The sequence below is a fragment of the Rattus norvegicus genome, chromosome 7, assembly GCF_036323735.1.
Source record: "Rattus norvegicus strain BN/NHsdMcwi chromosome 7, GRCr8, whole genome shotgun sequence".
NCBI lineage: Eukaryota > Metazoa > Chordata > Mammalia > Rodentia > Muridae > Rattus > Rattus norvegicus.
Genome location: NC_086025.1, coordinates 81,511,457 through 81,534,452, shown reverse-complemented (window position 1 = coordinate 81,534,452; position 22,996 = coordinate 81,511,457). Strand labels below are relative to the sequence as shown.

Genomic DNA, 22,996 nt, shown 5'->3' with positions numbered 1-22,996 from the left:
TTCCCCTCCTCCAAATTTTTCCTGACCCTCCCTACCTCTGCATCTATCCAAATCCATTCCCCTGCCCCTCACTCTTTCTCAAGGGAAAGCATACAGAAATTTAAACAAACAAACAAACATGTCCAGACAAAGAATTATGAGTCAAAATTCCCTCAAAAATCACTATTGAATTAATTTGTGTTCACCATTTTTTGATGTATTTCTGCTAGGTGTAGTTTGTATTGAGACTCTGTTACAGAAAACTAATGTTTTCCTTTGTGTGAAGTTATCTGAGTTTCTGGCAAGAGTTTCTGAGTTAGGGATATAGGCTTTTGTGTACTTCCTATCTTAGTGCTGGGGTCCCACTTGACTGAGACCTGTGCACGACTTCTGCATGCCGCCATATTCTGTGTGGATTCATGTGAGCGTTGGCCCTGTTGTGTTTAGAGGCTCTTGCTTAACGTTCTCCATTTTCTCAGGTTATTACAATCTTTCAGGCTCTTATCCTGCAATGTTCCTTGGATGCTGAGGGGAAAGAGTTGATGGAGAAATCCAGTTTAAGACAGAGTGTCCCACAGTTTCTCACTCACTGCATATTGTCCAATTGCAAGTCTCTGTATGTGTGGTCATCTGCTGTAGAAGGAATATTCTTGGTGATGGCTAAGGAGGACACTGATCAACATGCATAACAGCATACAATTAAGAGTCATTTTGTTGCTATCTCCCTTTATCAGAAAAATATTATTTAGTTTTCCCCAAGTCTCTAGTATATAGTCTCCGGTTCTGGGCCACTTGAGCAGTGTAGGGAATGGATTCTGCCTCAGGGAGTAAGTCTTAAATTCAATCATACAGTAATTAGATATTCCAAAAAAAAAGTACCAATATTATACTAGCATATCTTACAGATATCATTGTAGATCCAAGCTTTTGTAACTGTGTTGATGTTTCCCTTTGTCCTCCAAATATGTGCAGATTATCTTCCAGTATTCTAACTGTAAAGTTAATGTTTATTTGCTAGATGTAATTATCATCTCTGCAGCTACTACAGAATAAAGTCATGCTTTCTAGTTCTTACTGAACTCTGGCTGGCTGATTCAACTCATGTGTTTTAACTCAAACTCCTCTCCAAGTTGACTGATTTTAACTAGCTTCTCACTGAATTGCCCTGCTTGGAAATAATGCCTCTGAATTCCACAAGCTAAACTGTACTGACTGCATGGACTGAATGGAACTGAATGGAAATTGAGAAACTCAACTGCACCAAACCGGACTGCACCAAACTGAAATGCATCGATTCAACTGATCTCAACTCAACTAGACTACCCTGTTTTGCCTCAACTCATCGTAACTACACTCACTGAACTGCCCTCCACTCCTGACAGAATCTTTCCTGTCTGTATCCATGAGAGTTGGGTATATTCTATTTTTACTCTGTCAAATCTTTCCTTGATTTGTCACTTTGTCTGTTTCTTATTTAGAAGTTAGTCTCAAACATGACTGCTTTTTTCTACCAACTAACTATCCCTTCATTGTTTGGGATTAAAGTTATGTAAAGGCAAGCCTATATTACAGTTGAGGAATTAAAGGCATGCCATTCCAGTGGGATCAACAGATCAAGAAAGTCTTTCGATATACTTTTCCAGAGAAGCCATGCTGTTGGATAAAAATTTTTTTATATATCTGACACCCTGTGTTATTGGAGAAGAACAAAATTATCAACACTGCAAAAAGCAAAGGACATCTGAAAGAAAGTTTGTAGAAGACAGGTATCATCTGACAGATGTCTGAAGAGGAGAAATTGACCTGGGATTTTCTCCACGGGTGTAGTTGAGCTTACTTGAGTTCCTGAACTTTCATTCAGTTCTGTTCAGTTCTTTCAGTCAGTTCTGTCAGTGCAGTTCAGTTTGTGGAATTCAGAGGCTTTTATTTTTCCAAAGAGAACAATTCAGTGAGAAGCTAAGAGAAGCCAGTTTGAATCAGATATCTTGGAGAGAAGTTTTGAGGCAGAACACCTGAGTTGAACCAGACAGACAGAGTCCACAAAGAACTAGAAAGGGTGAGCTTATTCAGCAGTAAGCTTCCGAGGTGACAATTACATCTGTCAAATAATAGTTACTTTCACAATAACAATAGTCAGTAGTACTGAACACTCTAGTATACATTTCATATCCAATAAGTAATCTATGTGTTGTTTTCAGCAATAAAGATTTACCATCAGTTTTGAAGAGCAAATAATAGCTTTGGTAATAGTGTGTGTTGTTTGGTAGTTTCCATGGGAACCCTTTGACCAACAACTAAATTAGAAGTAAGCAACTTTGGCATCAGAGACTTCATTTGATACTGTGAGATTTCTAGATGTGGCTTTGTCTTCCCTATTATTTGTTGATTCCATTTAGATTTCTTTCATAAATATAGGTATTTTATGAAATGTCTACTGTATTCCATTTCCATGCCTCAAATGTTCCTTTAACTATCCCTGTTCATATTGCTTCCCTTAATGCCCCCTTTTTTTTTCAATGCCCCATGATCCTTTTGTTCTAATCTTCTACCCCCCAGTTCATCCATGACTATCTATCTATTTCTGCTTCCTAGGGTGATCTATTCGTGTCCCCAGTTCCTTTACTTCTATCTAGCCTCAGTTATTATATGGGTTGTAGCTTGCTTATTGACAAGTTCAAACTTAATATCCATATGCAAGTGAATAGACACTGTATTTGCTTATTCAGTTCTGGTTAACTTAGGTTGATTATTTTCTAGCTTTGTCTATTTAATATTGACTGTACTTTTCATTCTATTTGAGCAAAATGTACATTATAAATGAAAGGAATTGCAGTGCAGGTGAACTACCTGTGTTCAAGTCTCCAGAAGTTATAAATACAGGAGTGATAGTTTATATCTTTAAACACAGTGCTCCTAAGTCAAAATGCAAGGAAGGGTTAAGAGAATTCCCAGAAACTTAGGTGATGCAAGAGTGAAGAACAAAACAAGGCTCTGATTCATACAACATGAAAGGGAGAACCTACATTATCCTTTTTACATAATATCTCTCCTCCTCCTCCTCCTCCTCCTCCTCCTCCTCCTCCTCCTCCTCCTCCTTCTCCTCTTCCTCCTCCTCCTTCTTCTTCTTGTAGTTCCATTTCCCCACTTCTGGGCATTTCTGGTGAGTTTACCCATACTGAATAATGGGTGCCTCTCACGTCTCTGGGACATTTTATAGGTTCCCCACCTCCACCTCGGGAATGTTTGTATTAATTCTCCTAGCCCTTTAGGCTCCTCTCCTGTCTCCCCCCCATATATGATCCTGCCCCCTCCCTCCTCTATTCTCCCACTTAGTTCCCTCCCTTCCTCTACCTTCCATAATTATTTAGATTCCCCCTCTAAGTGAGATTGAAGCATCTTCACTTGGGTATTCCTTCCTTTTTTAACTTCTTAGGGTCTGTGGAGTACATCATGGATATTCTGTACTCTTTGGCTAATATGATTTTGTTAATAAGTACATACAGTGCATGCTCTTTTGTGTCTGGGTTACATCACACAGGATGTTGTTTTCCAGTTCCATTCATTTGTCTGCAAATTCATGATGTCCTTTTTTTTAAATAGTTGAATAGTATTCCACTGTCTCAATGAACCACATTTTCTGTATCCATAATTTGGGTGAGGAACATTTGGGTTCTTTCCTGCTTCTGGAAATTATGAATAAGGCTGTTATGAACATAGTAGAGCATGTGTCCTTGTTATATGTTGGAATGTCTTTTGGGTTTATGCACAGGAGTGGTATAGCTGGTTCCTCAGGTAGTACTATGTCCAATTTTCTGATGTACCACCAGACTGATTTCCAGAGTGGTTGTACCAGCTTTCAATCTCCCCAACAATGGAAGCGTGTTCTTCTTTCTCTTCTTCCTCACTAGCCATGCTGTCACTTGAGTTTTTGATCTTAGTCATTCTGACTGGTGTGAGGTGAAATCTCAGGGTCGTCTTGATTTGCATTTCTCTGATGACTAAGGATGTCGAATATTTTTTAAGTGCTTCTCAGCGTTTGAGATTCCTCTGTTGAGAATTCTCTGTTTTCTACTATACTTTATTTTTAATTGGGTTACTTGGTTTTTTTGGCCTCTAACATTTTGAGGTTTTTTATAAATATATTTGGATATTAGCCCTCTAACAGATGTAGGGTTAGTGAGACCTTTTCCCAGTCTTTAGATTCCTACTTTGTCTTTCTGACAGTGCACTTTGCTTTACAGCAGCTTTTCAGTTTCAAGAGTTTCCATTTATTAATTGTTGATATTAATAACACCTGAGCCATTTGTGTTTTGGTCAGGAAAAATTTCCCTGTGCAATTCATTTGAGGGTGTTTCCCACTTTCTCTTCTGTTAGCATCAATGTCTCTTGTTTTACATTGAGGTCTTTGATCCACTTGCATTTGAGCTTTGTACAGGGTAATTAAATATGTTTCAATTTGTATAGTTCTACATGCTGACCTGAAGTTAGTGCGGCACAATTTGTTGAAGATGCTCTCTTTTTTTCTAATTGTCTTGTTTTGGCTTCTTTGTGAAAGATTAAGCGTCCATAGTTGTATGGGTTTATTTAATTCTACTCAGTTGATCAAACTATCTTTGCACCAATACCATGATGTTTTTTTTGTTTCTTTGTTTGTTTTTGTTTGCTGTTTTTAAATTTTTTTATCAATATAACTCTGTAGTGAAGCTTGAGGTAAGGTGATTCTCCCAGAAGGTTTTTTATTGTTCATAAATATTTTGGCTATCCTGTTATGTTTTTTGTTATTGTTGTTGTTTTGTTTGTATTTTATATGAAGTTGAGAATTGCTCTTTCCATGTCCGTGACAAATTATGTTAGAATTTTGTTGGGAATTGTGTTGAATCTGTAGACTGCTTTTGTTAAGATGGCTATTTTCACTATGTTAATCCTACTGATCCATGAGCATGGGAGATCTTTTTATCTTATTAAGATCTTCCTTGATTTCATTCTTCAATGATTTGAAGTTCTTGTCATACAGGCCTTTCCCTTGCTTGGTTAGACTTACATAAAGCATTTTGTATTATTATTTGTGACTATTGTGAAAGGAGTTGTTTTCTTACTTTTTTTCTCAGTTCATTTATCATTTGTATGCATTTTTTTAATTTAATTTTTATGTCTAGCCAGTTTTCTGAAGTTGTTTATCAGCTGTAAGAGTACTCTGGTAGAGTTATGGGGATCAGATATGTATACTATCAAATCATCAATGAATGGTGATATCTTGACTTCTTTCTTTCCCATTTGTATCTCCTTGATCTCCTTTTGTTGTATTATTGTTCTAGCTAGAACATCCTGTACTATATTGAATAGATGGGGAGAGAGTGGGCTGCTTTGTCTTGCCCCTGACTTTAGTGGGATTCCCTCAACATTCTCTCCATTTAATTTGACGTTGGCTATTGCCTTGCTGCGTATTAGTTTTATTATGTTTTGGTATGTGCAATGAATTTCTGATCTCTCTAATACTTTTAACAAGAAGGGGTTTTGAATTTGGTCAAATACTTTCTCAGCATCTAATGAGATACGAAAGGCCATCCAGAGACTGCCCCACCTGAGGATCCATCCCATATACAGACACCGAACCCAGACACTATTGCAGATGCCAAGAAGTGCTTGCTGACAGGTACCTGTCTCTGGAGAGGCTCTGCCTTTCAACTTTTGGTTGAAAGTTTATTTTGTTGAATGTTAGAATGACTAGTGCAGATTGCTTAGAAAATCTTTCAGCCCTTCACTCGGAAGTAGTATCTATCTTTTCTGCTGAGGTGTGTTTCCAGTATGTATCTGAATGATGGATTCTGTTTGCCTATATAGTCAGTTAGGCTCTATCTTTTCATTGGGGAGATTGAATCTGTTGATGCTGAGAGATATTAATGACCAATGATTGTTATTACCTGTTATTTTGTTGTTGGAGGTGGTAGTGTGTGTGTGTGTGTGTGTGTGTGTGTGTGTGTGTGTGTGTGTGTGTGTGTGTGATTATCCTCTTTTGCATTTGTTTGGAGATGATTAAGCTTATGTTTTATTAGGTGAAGTTGGTTACCCTCCTAGTGTTGTAGTTTTTCTTGTAGTATTCTTCGTAGGCTGGATTAATACAAAGATATTGTTTAAATTTGGTTTTGTCATGGAACATCATGGTTTTCCCATCTATGATAATTGTGTTTTGCTAGGTTATAGTAGTCTGGGCTGGTATCTATGGTCCTTTATGTCTACATGACCATCTCTTTCTTTAGGTTAGGCAAATTATCATTGATTTTGTTGAAGATGATTTCTGTCTCTTTGATCTGAAAATCTTCACCCTCTTGTATTTCTTTATTTTTAGGTTTGATCTTTTCAGTGTTTCCCAAATTTCCTGGATGTTTTGGGTTTGGAACTTTTAATACTTTGCATATTTTTATCAATGTAAAAATATCTTCTATGATATTTTCTACACCTGAGATTCTCTCTTCCATTTCTTCTGTTCGTGTTGTTTGCATCTGTAGCTCCTGATTCCTAGATTCTTCATATCCAGGGTTGCCTCCATTTGTGATTTCTTTACTTCTATTTCCATTTTTATGTCTTGGACTGTTTCCTTCAATTCCTTTATCTGTTTGATTATATTTTCCTGTATTTCTTTAAGGTATTTATTTGTTACCTCTTTAAGGACTTATGCCTATTGGTCTGGATTTTCCTGGATTTCTTCAAGCGCATTATTTATATCCTACTTAAAGGCCACTATCATCTTCATGAGATAGGATTTTAAGTCAGAATTTTGCTATTCAGGTACATGAAGATATTCAGGCCTTGTTGTGCTAGGAGAACTGAGTTCTATAGCACCAAATTACATTGACTTCTATTGCTTTTGTTTTTGTGCTTGCCTTTCACCATCTGGTTATATCTGGCATTAAGTAACCTGATTGGATTAAGTATCTCAGATTGGAGCAAACATCCTCACAGGCAGGCAGAACTATGTGACTTGGGTTAGAGCAGGACTCCTGGCAGAGAGATGGTGTGGTATCTTGTTAGAGCAGGCCTCCTGTGTCCCTTCCTGCTTAGGCAGACCTCCTGATAGACAGGCAAGGGTTTTGGGGTCGGGAAGCAGGCATGTTAATATGCCTATATTATAATCATCTTTTACAATAATTCTTAACTTAGAATTGTCAAGCGTACTTCATTTACCACTCTGAAACTCCACCTGCTTCTGTGGAGCACCCTCATGAAAGCAGGGGGAGGGGGATTTAATAGGATGGCGGATACTGTTTGAAATGTAAATAAATAAAATATCCAATAAAAAATTTAAAAGTAAAAATATTAAAACTAGAAAATATTTGATAGCAGTGTAAAATGCAATTTAAAATGTGTTGTTGAATGGGAAAAATAGATACTTAAAGGTAAGTTTAATGCACTCAAATTTCTACTTAATACTTTTTTATAGATGAACCTAGCATTTCAATACTATTAATCAATTAATATACTAGGTATTGTGGATTTAAGATGTTGCAAGAAATCTGTAATAGTGTGGAAACGGAAAACTTACTACTACATAAAGTAATAATGAGGCAAGAAAGGGCAAGATCTCGATGTGCTCTGTTAGGACATAGAAAGAGATTAAGCATCAGGTTTAACCTTACTTCAAAGCTGGCTTGTCTGTACATGATTAAGAGTAAGTAAATAAAGCTGAATTATATTTATTTCAGTCCTAAAAGGAAGTACATTAAAGTGCCCTACGATAAGATAAATGAGTGAATCTGAGGAACACAAATTGTGGCTGAACACAGAACAATTAATTTAACAAGGTCATGGGGACAAAACATGCCTGAGGAAGGCATGCTTATCTTGGGGGCCAGAGAGAGAGGGAGTCAAACCAAGTTAAAAACAGGAGAGCAAGAATGTGAGAGAAAGAAAAGCTGCAGAGTTGGAGAGCATGCAGCTACAGCTAGCTTTCAGGATCCCGGGGAAAATGAAGATGTGTCTGTTTAGGCTGAAGTGTTCTCTGAGTACCAAAGACAAGGGAATGCAGATAAGACAATTGATTTTATTTTACAGAATTGCAATTTTTAAAATTAAATTAATAATTTAAATGCCACATATGTATGCTATATTTATATTATTTTTCCTGCCCCATACCTCCCACCAATCCCTTCAATGCCTTTCCCTCACATTTACAGCTCCTTTTTCTTTAAATATTATTGATACATGTAGATAAGCACACATATATGAGTAAATATATAAATGCAAAATCCTGAGTCAATTTAGTTTTGCTTATATGTGGATGATTTTAATGGACAATTTAAGAATAATGTACTACAGGGTTCATTCTTGGTAAAGACTAATCATATTTCTCTCAGTTATTAATTGCCTATATATGTTCATATGTGAGGCCTCTGGATTTAACCCCACCATGGCATGCTAATTTGCATTATTATTGTTTAGGTCTTGGGTTGAGTGTCCTAGTTATTTCCTGTCAACTGGACATCTCTCTCTCTCTCTCTCTATATATATATATATATATATATATATATATATATATATATACACACACATATATATGTGTGTGTGTATGTATAGATGTAGATGTAGATGCAGATATATAGATATAGATATAGATATAGATAAAGATATAGATATAGATATAGATTAGATATAGATATAGATATAGATATAGATATAGATATAGATATAGATATAGATATAGATATAGATATAGATATAGATATAGATATAGATATAGATATAATCTGATCAGAGGGAACCTTAAATGAAAATGCTTTTATTAAATTGGCATATATGGAAGTCCTTAGGGTATTATCTTGATAAATGATTGATGTGGGCAGGCCTACTTTACATTAGGTGGTGCCATCTGGGCTGTATATGAAAACAGGCTGAACACGGTGTGAGGAACAAGGCAGGAAGCAGCATTCCTCCACTGACTGTTTTTCACATGCTCTCATCTTGCTCCTGCTTTCAGCTCCACCCTACCTTTTTGATGGAGTGTATATTCACAGTGTAAGCTGAAATAAACCCCTTCCTTCAACAGTTCCTCTGAGTCATGATGTGTTATCGCAATAATATAAACTTTAAAAATTTCCAGACCTTTAGCGATATTTTTCTTATGACTGTCATTATTAAGGTTCGTTCATATGTTTCACACATGATTTGGAATATATATATATATATATATATGTATATATATATATATATATATATATATATATATATATATACTATTTTAACTATGTTTTTGTTTCCTTGACTTTAAAGCTATTTATATCTTTTGAATATTAATCCTCTGTCAAATGCATAGCTGACAAATATCCTCTCCCATTCTGTGGGCTTTTTTCTTGATTTTTTCCTGTGGTTATTATAAGGTTTTTAAGGTAATGAGGTTCCCTTATCAGTCCTTTACCATAATTCCAAGAAAATAGATAAGCCATTCAGAGAGTCCTTTTCAAACCCTATGCCTTATAGAGTACTGCCTATGTTTTCTTCTAGTGCTTTCAACATTTTGTGTTTCACATTGATGTCTTTGATCCATTTGATGTTTTGTGTACAGTTCAGTTATAGGTGTGGGTCTAATTTTATTCTTCTACATGTAGCCATACAGTTTTCTCTGACCTATATGTTGAAGATGCTTTCTCGTATATGGTTGGTTGTTTATTTAGTTTGTTTGGCATTGCTGTCAAATACCATGATTGTAGTTATGTATACTCCTGTTTGCATTTTCTCTTTTTCCACTTGTCTTCATATGTGTTTTGTGCTTGTACCATACTGGTTGTTTTTGGGATGGAGATATGGCTTAGTGGTTAAGAACTCTACTTTTTAGTTTACTAGGATTACATTCACAACATCTACATAGTGGCTCATAGCCATCCATAACTCCAGCTTCAAAGGACCCAAAGAGGTCTTCTAACTTCAACACATGTAGAGTACACACGTACATGCAGGAGAAACACAGTTTTTAATTGATGCATCTTATTCGTATATCTTGAGATGTAAAGTGATAGTCTCCCTCCCTATCATTGTTCTTTTTGGTCAGGATTGTTTTGTCTTCTTTTAGTTGCACCCATCTAAAATACCCAATTGCTGTGTTTAAACTGCTGGGCCCCAGGCGCCTCTCATTTGTCTCTATCATCTTTCACTCGAGAATGTCATTTCACTTTTCACAGTTATACAATGGCTTGTACTTGCATTTACTATATCTGTTGTAGACAATCCCTTAAATTTGATAAGTGGCTATTAGCCCAAATGCTTGAATTACCCTAGATGCCTAGAACAAATGAAACTCAAGACGGATGATCAAAATGTGAATGCTTCACTCCTTCTTTAAAAGGGGAACAAGAATACCCTTGGCAGGGAAGAGGGAGGCAAAGATTAAAACAGAGACTGAAGGAACACCCATTCAGAGCCTGCCCCACATGTGGCCCATACATATACAGCCACCCAATTAGACAAGATGGATGAAGCAAAGAAGTGCAGGCTGACAGGAGCCGGATGTAGATCGCTCCTGAGAGACACAGCCAGAATACAGCAAATACAGAGGCGAATGCCAGCAGCAAACCACTGAACTGAGAATAGGACCCCCATTGAAGGAAGCAGAGAAAGAACTAGAAGAGCTTGAAGGGGCTCGAGACCCCATATGTACAACAATGCCAAGCAACCAGAGCTTCCAGGGACTAAGCCACTACCTAAAGACTATACATGGACTGACCCTGGACTCTGACCTCATAGGTAGCAATGAATATCCTAGTAAGAGCACCAGTGGAAGGGGAAGCCCTGGGTCCTGCTAAGACTGAACCCCCAGTGAACTAGACTGGTGGGGGGAGGGTGGCAACGGGGGGAGGGTTTGGAGGGGAACACCCATAAGGAAGGGGAGGGGGGAGGGGGATGTTTGCCCGGATACCGGGAAAGGGAATAACACTCGAATGTATATAAGAAATACTCAAGGTAATAAAAAAAAATAAAATGTAAAAAAAAAAAAAAAAAAAAAAACAAGTAGGGCCCTATGACAAAAAAAAATTTCCTTGAACATTATGGAAAGTTTTATTTTTGTATCACTTGCTCCATTGCATTTCATTTTAAATATTATTGAGAAATTACTTTTTATTTAATGAATTTTGCAAAAGCCTCCTTTCAAACTCTTTATTCTTGAGAACCTTTAAAGTAAAGTTAGTAATGTCCTACAGTTTCATTGCATTTAAAAATGTAGGCAGGCTGTCTAAATAATCCACTCTATGGGTGTTTATTTTCACAAAACTAGGCAATTTAACATTACAAATTGTAAATCAAAATCTGGCATAAAACATGTACTCTCTTGAAAATGTAAATGATGTAAATGCATATTTATTCATTTATTTATTTACTGGATTGTTACTTGAGGCGAACAAATCAAAAATAGTAAGCAAAACCTGTTTATGACAATAGTGAAATAAGTATTTGAAATGTTTAATATCTTTATTACTATCAGGGTTGTATATATATACATACATATATATATATATAATCAGTGCAATAATTATGTTAAAAGAACTAATGAGTAATAGAGAGTTGTGATTTTAATAGATTTCAGCATTACATGCGATCTGATAAAAATAGAATGGTTAAAACCATCCTACTATATTATGACTAATCTTACAATACATACGCATTTTACATTTCCAAAAAAATGCTGGCAGTATATTGTCAATGGTTTGTATATTGTATGTAGCTAGCGACCTTTTTATCCCAACTCAGTAAGAATAATTACTGCCCAAAAACTTTTTAAAGTTTTATGTTGTTGTCTGTCTGTCTTAATTCAGGTTATCTGGAATGAATATACCACCACCAATTATCAGCAACAAAAACTGGCTCAGACTGCATTTTGTTACGGACAGCAATCACCGTTACCGTGGATTTAGTGCTCCCTACCAAGGTATGTCTAACGATCACGTCTGCTTCCCTTGATGTGTAAAATAATTTTGGTATGCACAACTGCATTGTTTAGTCTGAAAAAAAGTCCTTAGCATTTATAAAGGGTGACTCACATTAGAAAAGAATGTCATTCTTTCTAAGAAAATAATGTAGTCATAACTAAATTACATATTAAAGATAATAGATTCTTATATATAGCGCAATGATCAAAGCTAGAAAATATTATGACTTCTAGAATGAATATTGCAGAAGATACAATATTTGGACTTAATGACATGCTTTAACAGAAAGCATGCTATAAAATCATGCAGAAAACCTGTAGTCGCGAATCGGTTCTTTATCACCTTAATTCCATTCTCATACATAGTTTGTCTGTTATTGCAAGTATAATTAACCTTAATAGAATTACTATCTACCGATTTTATTAACAGGCATAATTTTAAATGAATAGGCTATAATATTTGTAATGTTACCTGGGAAAACTCATCTGGGCAACTTTAGGAGGAAGATAAAACACTAACAACAATGTAGTTTCTATAATACTCAGTAATATTGTGTGAGCCCGGTTGTGCACAACGTCAGACTCAATAGATAGTGAGCTATTTTGCTCTCACTAGTGTATCAGCCACTGCTAAGAAGGCATTAGTGAACATTGCCATGGTTACAAATTCCATTTGCTCTTTTTGTTCGCTTTTGGACTTTTAAATATTTCCTCTGGTATTCTTTGATCTTTAGCATTTTGTAAATTCAATATGGTGACTCACAGTAGCTTATACTAATTAGCTGAAATGCTATCAGAACATACGTTGTCTCTGGCAGTACATCTTTCAGCAATTAATATTTTAAAGGCAGGAGACTTCTACAAATAGTGGATCAATGAAGTTTATCTCTAATTAGTATAACAGATTTGTAGGAGTTGTATCTTGATTCCATAGTAGAGTAATAGATATTTCTATAACAAAAATTCCTACTGAGACACCTTTAATAATTAATAGAACGTTCCCAAGAGAACTTCTTCAAACACATCTTTGTAGAATAAAGGAATAAATGTTGAATACAAATACGTTTTTAAAACTATCTAATTAGTTAATTATTTCCCATAACAAAAAATAGTAACCATAAAAAGGTATGTAGGTTAAAGATAAACATACACAGCATTTTTTTTACTTTCATAGCTTCTTTTAATATACAAGATCCATTCATGATCATTTGAACATTAGCACTTTAAACGAGTGTCTATTTTAAAATTCTAAGTAGATTTTATCTGGTTCCTTGATCAACTCGTGCTTTTTAAAAATTATTATTTCGGAACCAGAATTACTTTTTACATTTTTTTCAGCTACCTGACGTTAGGGTTGTGGTTCTTCTGTATAGTGAACTGAGACGTGCAGGGAGGCAGAAATTCAAAGATTAACCTCTGAACTCTCCTGGTCGATGGTCTGCTTATGTGAGACTGAAGCAGTCTTTCAGTGGAGTGCCTTCTATTTAACCAATAGAAGTTAACAGCTGACATTTTGTTTAAATTTGAAAATGTGAGGGAAAGCAAGTGTATCTCAATGTTAAATGGTATCTTATGTTAGTGTAATAATATTTTATAAAAACATTAAGAATTGGGTATTTATTTTTGCTTTGTGAGTTAATGGACCAACTGCCAGTAAATATGGATCTTTGGTTATTGTCACTGTTCTTTCACTCAACCTTACATTACCTTTGACAGTATTTTCAAGATTTAACTTAATATCTTCAATTATTAAGATATTAATAACTGATACCTGGTTAGAGATAACCAGAAATGGTGCATAAATAAACTGATAGAAATAGAAAGGAAGATATTTTGTAGAAAATAGATTTTAAATTCCTAATTCTGTGCATACTTTATATTCTTGTTCATTTTGTAACAAATAGTAACAAAATTATTATTTTGTCACAGTGGTTCTTTTAGTGTAGATAGGTAAGTCAATATCTATTGTCTGAGATCCTTCAACCTGGGTTTTATATGAGTAAAACAAACCACGATAGACACACTACTTTGAGTGATTTGGAGGTTTCTTAGAGTAAAAATATAAATTTTACATGCAGTGAAAAAGTTTTGATGGAATGAGTTCATCTCTCAATTAGGATGAGTGAAAAAGCACACATCCTGGCCAGAAGAGAAAGAGCTTTAAATATTTTGACTGAATTGAATATTTCATTTTGGCACCATCGTTAAAAACGAAAAGTGTGATTTCCATTACTCAGTTACATGGAACTTGCTCACGGTTTATCCGGAATTTTTTTTTCTTGAAACCACTTTTGAAAGTGTGGTATTAGCAAGTAAAACTTGGAAGTAGTTTCCTCCCAAAAATATTTTTAAGGTAATGTACGTATTGTGGACGTAACCAAAAGCACTTCTATGAGGGTGACAGTGCATTTTTAAAATTTTTCATTAATATTTTAATTTCTGCTTTACTGATGTAAATTAATTTTGATGGCCATCTATTTCTATTATGATATTCACACACATCCATTATCCATGAAAACCAGGACTTACGATATCGCTATTTCTCATGGTAACACACCTTCTGTAATCTGATGACTGAATGCTTGTGACTTGTCTGAAAGTATTCATTCGGACAGTAAATGTCTGCTATGCTTGCTATGCTTCAGGAGATTACTGTAAGATATATATACTGACAGTAACTGTATACTTCTCTATACGTATACATCCACCCCACAGAGTATACGCTTATTTGATAAGGTAGAAGATTTTACTAAATTTCTATTGTATATACATTATAGGAAAAAATGTAAGTGATATATTTGAAACTTACAAAAAACCTATGGTAAATAGAGAAACTGCATTATTTTTAGCATTTGTCACTACAGTTTTCCTTTTACTGAGTTCTGAGAGAATAAAAATTAAATCTTGTTGTTGTTTAGTGTTAAAGACTAGCTTAACACTCTTAATTTTGATATTATTTTTTCTTTAATTTTTTTCAATTCTGAATAATTAATTTTACCTGGAATTTTTCCATTGTAATTTTGTTATAGAAAAAATTCAAGACTGAAAATATATTTCCTTCTATTAGTTGCCTTTCTTGTCTATGGAATTCATTCTTTTAATTGGTATTGGAAACATAAAAGCACAGATAAGTGAGATACTTCAGTATTCAAAATGATCTTTATAAATAACTGCAGGGTTGCTTAAAGTAACACTAAATGTTTTCTCATAATGTTTATTGTTGGATATAAATAAACGTTAATAGTCACACCATTTTCAAATATCATGCCCCTAAAATACTGGAAGTCTTATAAAACTCTAGCATTTATTTTAGGAAATGAATTCTAAGAATTCTCTAAGTACAGAAAGATAATTTTAATTAATAATATATTTAAAATAAACTATTTATTGTGCTATCAATAAAACACTAGCTTTTCCAAAAAATATAATTCTGAGAATTGATAGCAATGCATTCACAGATCTCCCATACTTAACATTCTCATAATAAATTGTAGATTTGTAAGGAACAATACAATGGCAGATTATTATTTTATTTTAAATTTCCAATCTGCAGCATTTCATAATAAATTATGAAAATCATTCTCAGAATCAAATCTATCAAACCATTTCTCTCAATTGTAAAAAATATATTCTTTTCTAGAAAAAAATTAGTTTGATTACCATGTCAATTCTAAAAATGAAACTTATGTAGCAAAACATTGTATAAAATATATATGTATATATGATACACACATACACACACACACACACACACACACACACACACACATATATATATATATATATATATATATATATGTAAACATGTACTGGACAACAGTTAACTTTTATAAATGGCTATGGATTTGAAAGGGACCAAAGAGGGATATGTTGACTGTCTAAAGGGGAGAAAAAAGGTGAAATGATATATTGTATTATTATAAAAATTAAAAGAATTATTTTAAAAATTAAAAACATGTGAGCTGGAGAAATGGTTTGATAGATTTGATTCTGAGAATGATTTTCATAATTTATTATGAAATGCTGCAGATTGGAAATTTGAAATAAAATAATAATCAGCCACACCCAGCTTGAAAAAAATGGTTGTCTGACATGTATAAGGACCAGGTTGATCCCATAATTTATGAGATTTACATGCCCAAGATATAAGCACCAGGGAAACAGAGCGAAGAGGATTAGAAGTTTAATATTATTCAGACAATCTGGACCAGTTATCTGGTTAAATATATTAATTAAGTAGATAAGGCATGATATTTAGAATCATATATATATATATGTATATATATATATATTATTAAATAAAATGTGATTTTTTCCTTTACTATAGTGCAGATCATTGATTCTCAACCTTCCTAATGCTGTAACTATTTAACAGAGTTCCTCATGTTCTTGTGACCACAGCCATAAAATTATTTCATTGCTATTTTATAAGTACAATTCTGTTACTGTTATAAGTCATATTATCTGATATGCAGGAAATGACTCCCAAAGGGTCTTGACCCATATGTTGAGAACCACTGGTCTAGATGTTTTACTATATACTCATTCCAATTATGGATTAATATGTTACATATTAACACAGACACTACACAAAAAGAACCCAAGTCCTGTTAGTCTTCTTTGTGGGACTAGATAAAATGATCACTTAGTCTAAAACTTTAAAAATGCAAAGCACAACAGGAAAAGACAAGAAAAAAATAATGAACCGAACTAAAAATAATGGTAAAAATCAGTATTTTTAAATGCTTTTTAGAATTTTGTATACATTTTAAATATCAAATTGAAATAAATGAGTGATTTATGATTAAGCAGGAAATATTATAGATACTTCCATAAAATATGACAACATAACTAACATATAACTTTGCTTTGTGTATTATTTTATGTTAATATTTTATAAGCATGTGTGTCTTTTTGATATTAAAATTTTTAAATAAAATAAATTTATATTAACTTTTTATTATCTCATAGAATTTGTGAGGCTCAAAAAACAGTTTAGAACATGATTTCAATTTCTACTACTCTTATAAAATATACCAGTCACTATAATAAAGACAAGGTCTATTGTCAGTCAGTTGTTAGATACCAAATATTTTCTAATTTACACTAATTTGAAGAGTTGTAATTGTCAGTTAATTGCCAAAAACCAATAAATGCTTTAGTTAAACTGTTGTATTTTTGTCACACATACAATTCTGCTGATATTAGAACCAGCATCTATTACACACACACACACACACACACACACACACACACACACACACACACACACACACACTTTTCTGAAAATGAGTACTAAGGTGGTCTTCAAGATTATAACACTTCTTTATTTCTTTTCCAGATTACTTGTAGATGTAAGAATAGCCTGTTATTCTTAATAGTTGTGGAATGTAGCTAAGTTATTGGCATAAGACCTTTGTTTTCCTGAGGAAAAAAAAAACTGGGTTTATTAGAGTTGTTACTTATTGGCAAACGAGTAGCAAGTGGGCATCTATTCTTGATTTATAGATGGAACTCATAAGCAATTTTCTTAGCAGTCAGTTGTCTATATCACACTTCATGGTTTCCTTTGCATGACCTTCTATCAACACTAGCTAAAGTTCTTTTAAGCTATAATACTCATGGACCTTTGGTATTTACCATGATGCCCTATAAGCAAGTCCTTGGGACCTGTTAGTTTGCTTTTACCTCATTGCAATTCAAGACTTAAATTTTAGTGAGATATAAAATGCCAACTAGATAAACATATAATACTGTCATTCTAAAATGCTATATGGGTGTTTTCTAAATGTTGACATTTTCTGTGAGTTATTGATTTCAAAATAAATGTCTGTCATTCAACAATTAGTGTTTAGAGATTGACATAGGTGCTTTGCCATCCCTCATTAACCCTTGCCATCCATAGGAATTCTACAGAAACATGGAGCTCAGATTTTTTATTAAAAGATGAGGGTGTGCTTTGCTCTTATGTGTAATCTTACTTTTATAAAAGCTTTTAACAGAACCTTACAGTTTGCATCTGTCTGAAACAAAGAAAACCATCCATAGAAAATTGATGTATTCCTTCCTTACCTTCATTATATCTTGATTTTACAGAAATTTAGTTTTAGAAGATGTTTGGAGAAATCGAATGTGCCTGAAAGAGAGAAAAACATAAGTGTCTTTTTTTGGGGGGGGTCAGTATGGATTCTCATATTCCTATTGTAGGTAGTTACTAAATGACCAAGTGTTATGCAAGCGTAAATTATATGAATTACAATTTGTAGAATACCTGCATATGCCTCATTTTATGTAGTCCGCACACCTCTATTTTACCCAACAGAACACAAAAACATTAGGACAACTTGCTTACATGTGTCCTGCCCAGGCACACATGATGAGGTGGGAAGTGGGGCTGATGTAAAAGTCTGCATATGTCCTGTAAATCTCTGTGCCTCTCATTGTGTGTGTCCAGAGAAGGAGGCATTTGTTGAGATGCTGTTAGAGAAAACAGCAGACTTGTGTAAAAGCACCTAGTGCTAGGTCACCTGTGTAGTGGTGGCAGACATAGGTTTTAATGCTTGCACCTTACTGCTTCTTACTGATGATAACCTAAGGATGAATACATATATGGAGATTAAAATGAAATGTTCAGAAAATAAACATTGTTAAATTAGATAACATGTCTAAAACACTTTAAATGCCCGCTGCCTGAGAATAATTCAGAAAAACTGTTGGCTGTTCTTGTTGCTAACAGCAGTGACATTGCTCTTAATGTGCAACCACAACTTACTTAAAAGTCACTTTCAAACACATCATTTGTAAGAGAATCAGTGTTTGAAATTCAGACAAAGACACTCACAGCACGTAATAGAGGCTTCAATTTTCCATTGTATGTTATATTTTTTTTTCAGGAGATATTTTCAGCTGAGTACTTTTTACAAGGGAACAAACATATGTAACTATATAATGGCATAATGCTAAAATTATATTCAGTAATTCATGTCACATAATTAGCAAGTAATGTTTAAATTAACTCTGTGAGATATCAATAGATTTGTGTTACAGTGAATACACACACACATGTAGAAACATCTGCTACATAATTTTTAAATCTTACATTTTTTTTTATTAACTTGAGTATTTCCTATATACATTTCAAGTGTTATTCCCTTTCCCGGTTTCCGGGCAAACATCCCCCTCCCCCCTCCCCTTCCTTATGGGTGTTCCCCTCCCAACCCTCCCCCCATTGCCGCCCTCCCCCCATAGTCTAGTTCACTGGGGGTTCAGTCTTAGCAGGACCCAGGGCTTCCCCTTCCACTGGTGCTCTTACTAGGATATTAATTGCTACCTATGGGGTCAGAGTCCAGGGTCAGTCCATGTATAGTCTTTACGTAGTGGCTTAGTCCCTGGAAGCTCTGGTTGCTTGACATTGTTGTACTTTTGGGGTCTCGAGCCCCTTCAAGCTCTTCTAGTTCTTTCTCTGATTCCTTCAACGGGGGACCTATTCTCAGTTCAGTGGTTTGCTGCTGGCATTCGCCTCTGTATTTGCTGTATTCTGGCTGTGTCTCTCAGGAGCGATCTACATCCGGCTCCTGTCGGTCTGCACTTCTTTGCTTCATCCATCTTGTCTAATTGGGTGGCTGTATATGTATGGGCCACATGTGGGGCAGGCTCTGAATGGGTGTTCCTTCAGTCTCTGTTTTAATCTTTGCCTCTCCCTTCCCTGCCAAGGGTATTCTTTTTCCTCATTTAAAGAAGGAGTGAAGCATTCACATTTTGATCATCTGTCTTGAGTTTTGTTTGTTCTAGGCATCTAGGGTAATTCAAGCATTTGGGCTAATAGCCACTTATCAATGAGTGCATACCATGTATGTCTTTCTGTGATTGGGTTAGCTCACTCAGGATGATATTTTCCAGTTCCAACCATTTGCCTACGAATTTCATAAACTCGTTGTTTTTGATAGCTGAGTAATATTCCATTGTGTAGATGTACCACATTTTCTGTATCCATTCCTCTGTTGAAGGGCATCTGGGTTCTTTCCAGTTTCTGGCTATTATAAATAAGGCTGTGATGAACATAGTGGAGCATGTGTCTCTTTTATATGTTGAGGCATCTTTTGGGTATATGCCCAAGAGAGGTATAGCTGGATCCTCAGGCAGTTTAATGTCCAATTTTCTGAGGAACCTCCAGACTGATTTCCAGAATGGTTTTACCAGTTGCAATCCCACCAACAATGGAGGAGTGTTCCTCTTTCTCCACATCCTCGCCAGCATCTGCTGCCACCTGAGTTTTTGATCTTAGCCATTCTCACTGGTGTGAGGTGAAATCTCAGGGTTGTTTTGATTTGCATTTCCCTTATGACTAAAGATGTTTAACATTTCTTTAGGTGTTTCTCGGCCATTCGGCATTCCTCAGCTGTGAATTCTTTGTTTAGCTCTGAACCCCATTTTTAATAGGGTTATTTGTTTCCCTGTGGTCTAACTTCTTGAGTTCTTTGTATATTTTGGATATAAGGCCTCTATCTGTTGTAGGATTGGTAAAGATCTTTTCCCAATCTGTTGGTTGCTGTTTTGTCCTAACCACAGTGTCCTTTGCCTTACAGAAGCTTTGCAGTTTTATGAGATCCCATTTGTCGATTCTTGATCTTAGAGCATAAGCCATTGGTGTTTTGTTCAGGAAATTTTTTCCAGTGCCCATGTGTTCCAGATGCTTCCCTAGTTTCTCTTCTATTAGTTTGAGTGTGTCTGGTTCTTGATCCACTTGGACTTAAGCTTTGTACAGGGTGATAAGCATGGATCGATCTGCATTCTTCTACATGTTGATTTCCAGTTGAACCAGCACCATTTGCTGAAAATGCTATCTTTTTTCCATTGGATGGTTTTGTCTCCTTTGTCAAAAATCATGTGCCCATAGGTGTGTGGGTTCATTTCTGGGTCTTCAATTCTATTCCACTGGTCTATCTGTCTGTCTCTGTACCAATACCAGGCAGTTTTTATCACTATTGCTCTGTAATACTGCTTGAGTTCAGGGATAGTGATTCCCCCTGAAGTCCTTTTATTGTTGAGGATAGTTTTAGCTCTCCTGGGTTTTTTGTTATTCCAGATGAATTTGCAAATTGTTCTGTCTAACTCTTTGAAGAATTGGATTGGTATTTTGATGGGGATTGCATTGAATCTATAGATCGCTTTTGGTAAAATGGCCATTTTTACTATATTAATCCTGCCAATCCATGAGCATGGGAGATCTTTCCATCTTCTGAGGTCTTCTTCAATTTCCTTCTTCAGTGTCTTGAAGTTCTTATTGTACAGATCTTTTACTTGCTTGGTTAAAGTCACACCAAGTTACTTTATATTATTTGGGTCTATTATGAAGGTTGTCGTTTCCCTAATTTCTTTCTCGGCTTGTTTCTCTTTTGTATAGAGGATGGCTACTGATTTATTTGAGTTAATTTTATACCCAGCCACTTTGCTGAAGTTGTTTATCAGCTTTAGTAGTTCTCTGGTGGAACTTTTGGGATCACTTAAATATACTATCATATCATCTGCAAATAGTGATATTTAGACATCTTCTTTTCTGATCTGTATCCCCTTGACCTCCTTTTGTTGTCTGATTGCTCTGGCTAGAACTTCAAGAACTATATTGAATAAGTAGGGAGAGAGTGGGCAGCCTTGTCTAGTCCCTGATTTTAGTGGGATTGCTTCAAGTTTCTCTCCATTTAGTTTAATGTTAGCAACTGGTTTGCTGTATATGGCTTTTACTATGTTCAGGTATGGGCCTTGAATTCCTATTCTTTCCAGGACTTTTATCATGAAGGGGTGTTGAATTTTGTCAAATGCTTTCTCAGCATCTAATGAAATGATCATGTGGTTTTGTTCTTTCAGTTTGTTTATATAATGGATCACGTTGATGGTTTTCCGTATATTAAACCATCCCTGCATGCCTGGGATGAAGCCTACCTGGTCATGGTGGATGATTGTTTTGATGTGCTCTTGGATTCGGTTTGCCAGAATTTTATTGAGTATTTTTGCGTCGATATTCATAAGGGAAATTGGTCTGAAGTTCTCTTTCTTTGTTGGGTCTTTGTGTGGTTTAGTTATAAGAGTAATTGTGGCTTCATAGAAGGAATTCGGTAGTGCTCCATCTGTTTCAATTTTGTGGAATAGTTTGGATAATATTGGTATGAGGTCTTCTATGAAGGTCTGATAGAATTCTGCACTAAACCCGTCTGGACCTGGGCTCTTTTTGGTTGGGAGACCTTTAATGACTGCTTCTATTTCCTTAGGAGTTATGGGGTTGTTTAACTGGTTTATCTGTTCCTGATTTAACTTCGATACCTGGTATCTGTCTAGGAAATTGTCCATTTCCTTCAGATTTTCAAGTTTTGTTGAATATAGGCTTTTATAGTAAAATCTGATGAGTTTTTTAATTTCCTCTATCTGTAGGTATGTCTCCCTTTTCATTTCTGATTTTGTTAATTTGGACACACTCTCTGTGTCCTCTCGTTAGTCTGGCTAAGGGTTTATCTATCTTGTTTATTTTCTCAAAGAACCAACCTTTGGTTCTGTTGATTCTTTCTATGGTCCTTTTTGTTTCTACTTGGTTGATTTCAGCTCTGAGTTTGATTATTTCCTGCCTTCTACTCCTCCTGGGTGTATTTGCTTCTTTTTGTTCTAGAGCTTTTAGGTGTGCTGTCAAGCTGCTGACATATGCTCTTTACTGTTTCTTTCTGCAGGCACTCAGCGCTATGAGTTTTCCTCTTAGCACAGCTTTCATTGTGTCCCATAAGTTTGGGTATGTTGTACCTTCATTTTCATTAAATTCTAAAAAGTTTTTAATTTCTTTCTTTATTTCTTCCTTGACCAGGTTATCATTGAGTAGAGCATTGTTCAATTTCCACGTATATGTGGGCATTCTTCCCTTATTTTTATTGAAGACCAGTTTTAGGCCGTGGTGGTCCGATAGCACGCATGGGATGATTTCTATCTTTCTGTACCTGTTGATGCCCGTTTTTTGACCAATTATATGGTCACTTTTGGAGAAAGTGCCATGAGGAGCTGAGAAGAAGGTATATCCTTTTGCTTTAGGATAGAATGTTCTATAAATATCCGTTAAGTCCATTTGGA

General features: G+C 35.2%; 1 protein-coding gene across 7 annotated transcripts in view; it reads left to right on the top strand.

Annotated features, from left to right (window-relative positions):
• Positions 1–22,996, top strand: part of Csmd3 (CUB and Sushi multiple domains 3) — a 1,319,129-nt gene that overhangs the window by 422,017 nt on the left and 874,116 nt on the right. For all 7 annotated transcript variants that reach the window (XR_010053386.1, XM_063264433.1, XM_063264432.1 and 4 more), the window contains exon 6: positions 11,778–11,890. Coding sequence is in view for 6 of the 7 variants with exons in the window: in XM_063264433.1 (XP_063120503.1) it covers positions 11,778–11,890 (113 nt within the window). In the remaining variant the exon portion in view is untranslated. The remainder of the gene's footprint in view (positions 1–11,777; positions 11,891–22,996) is intronic.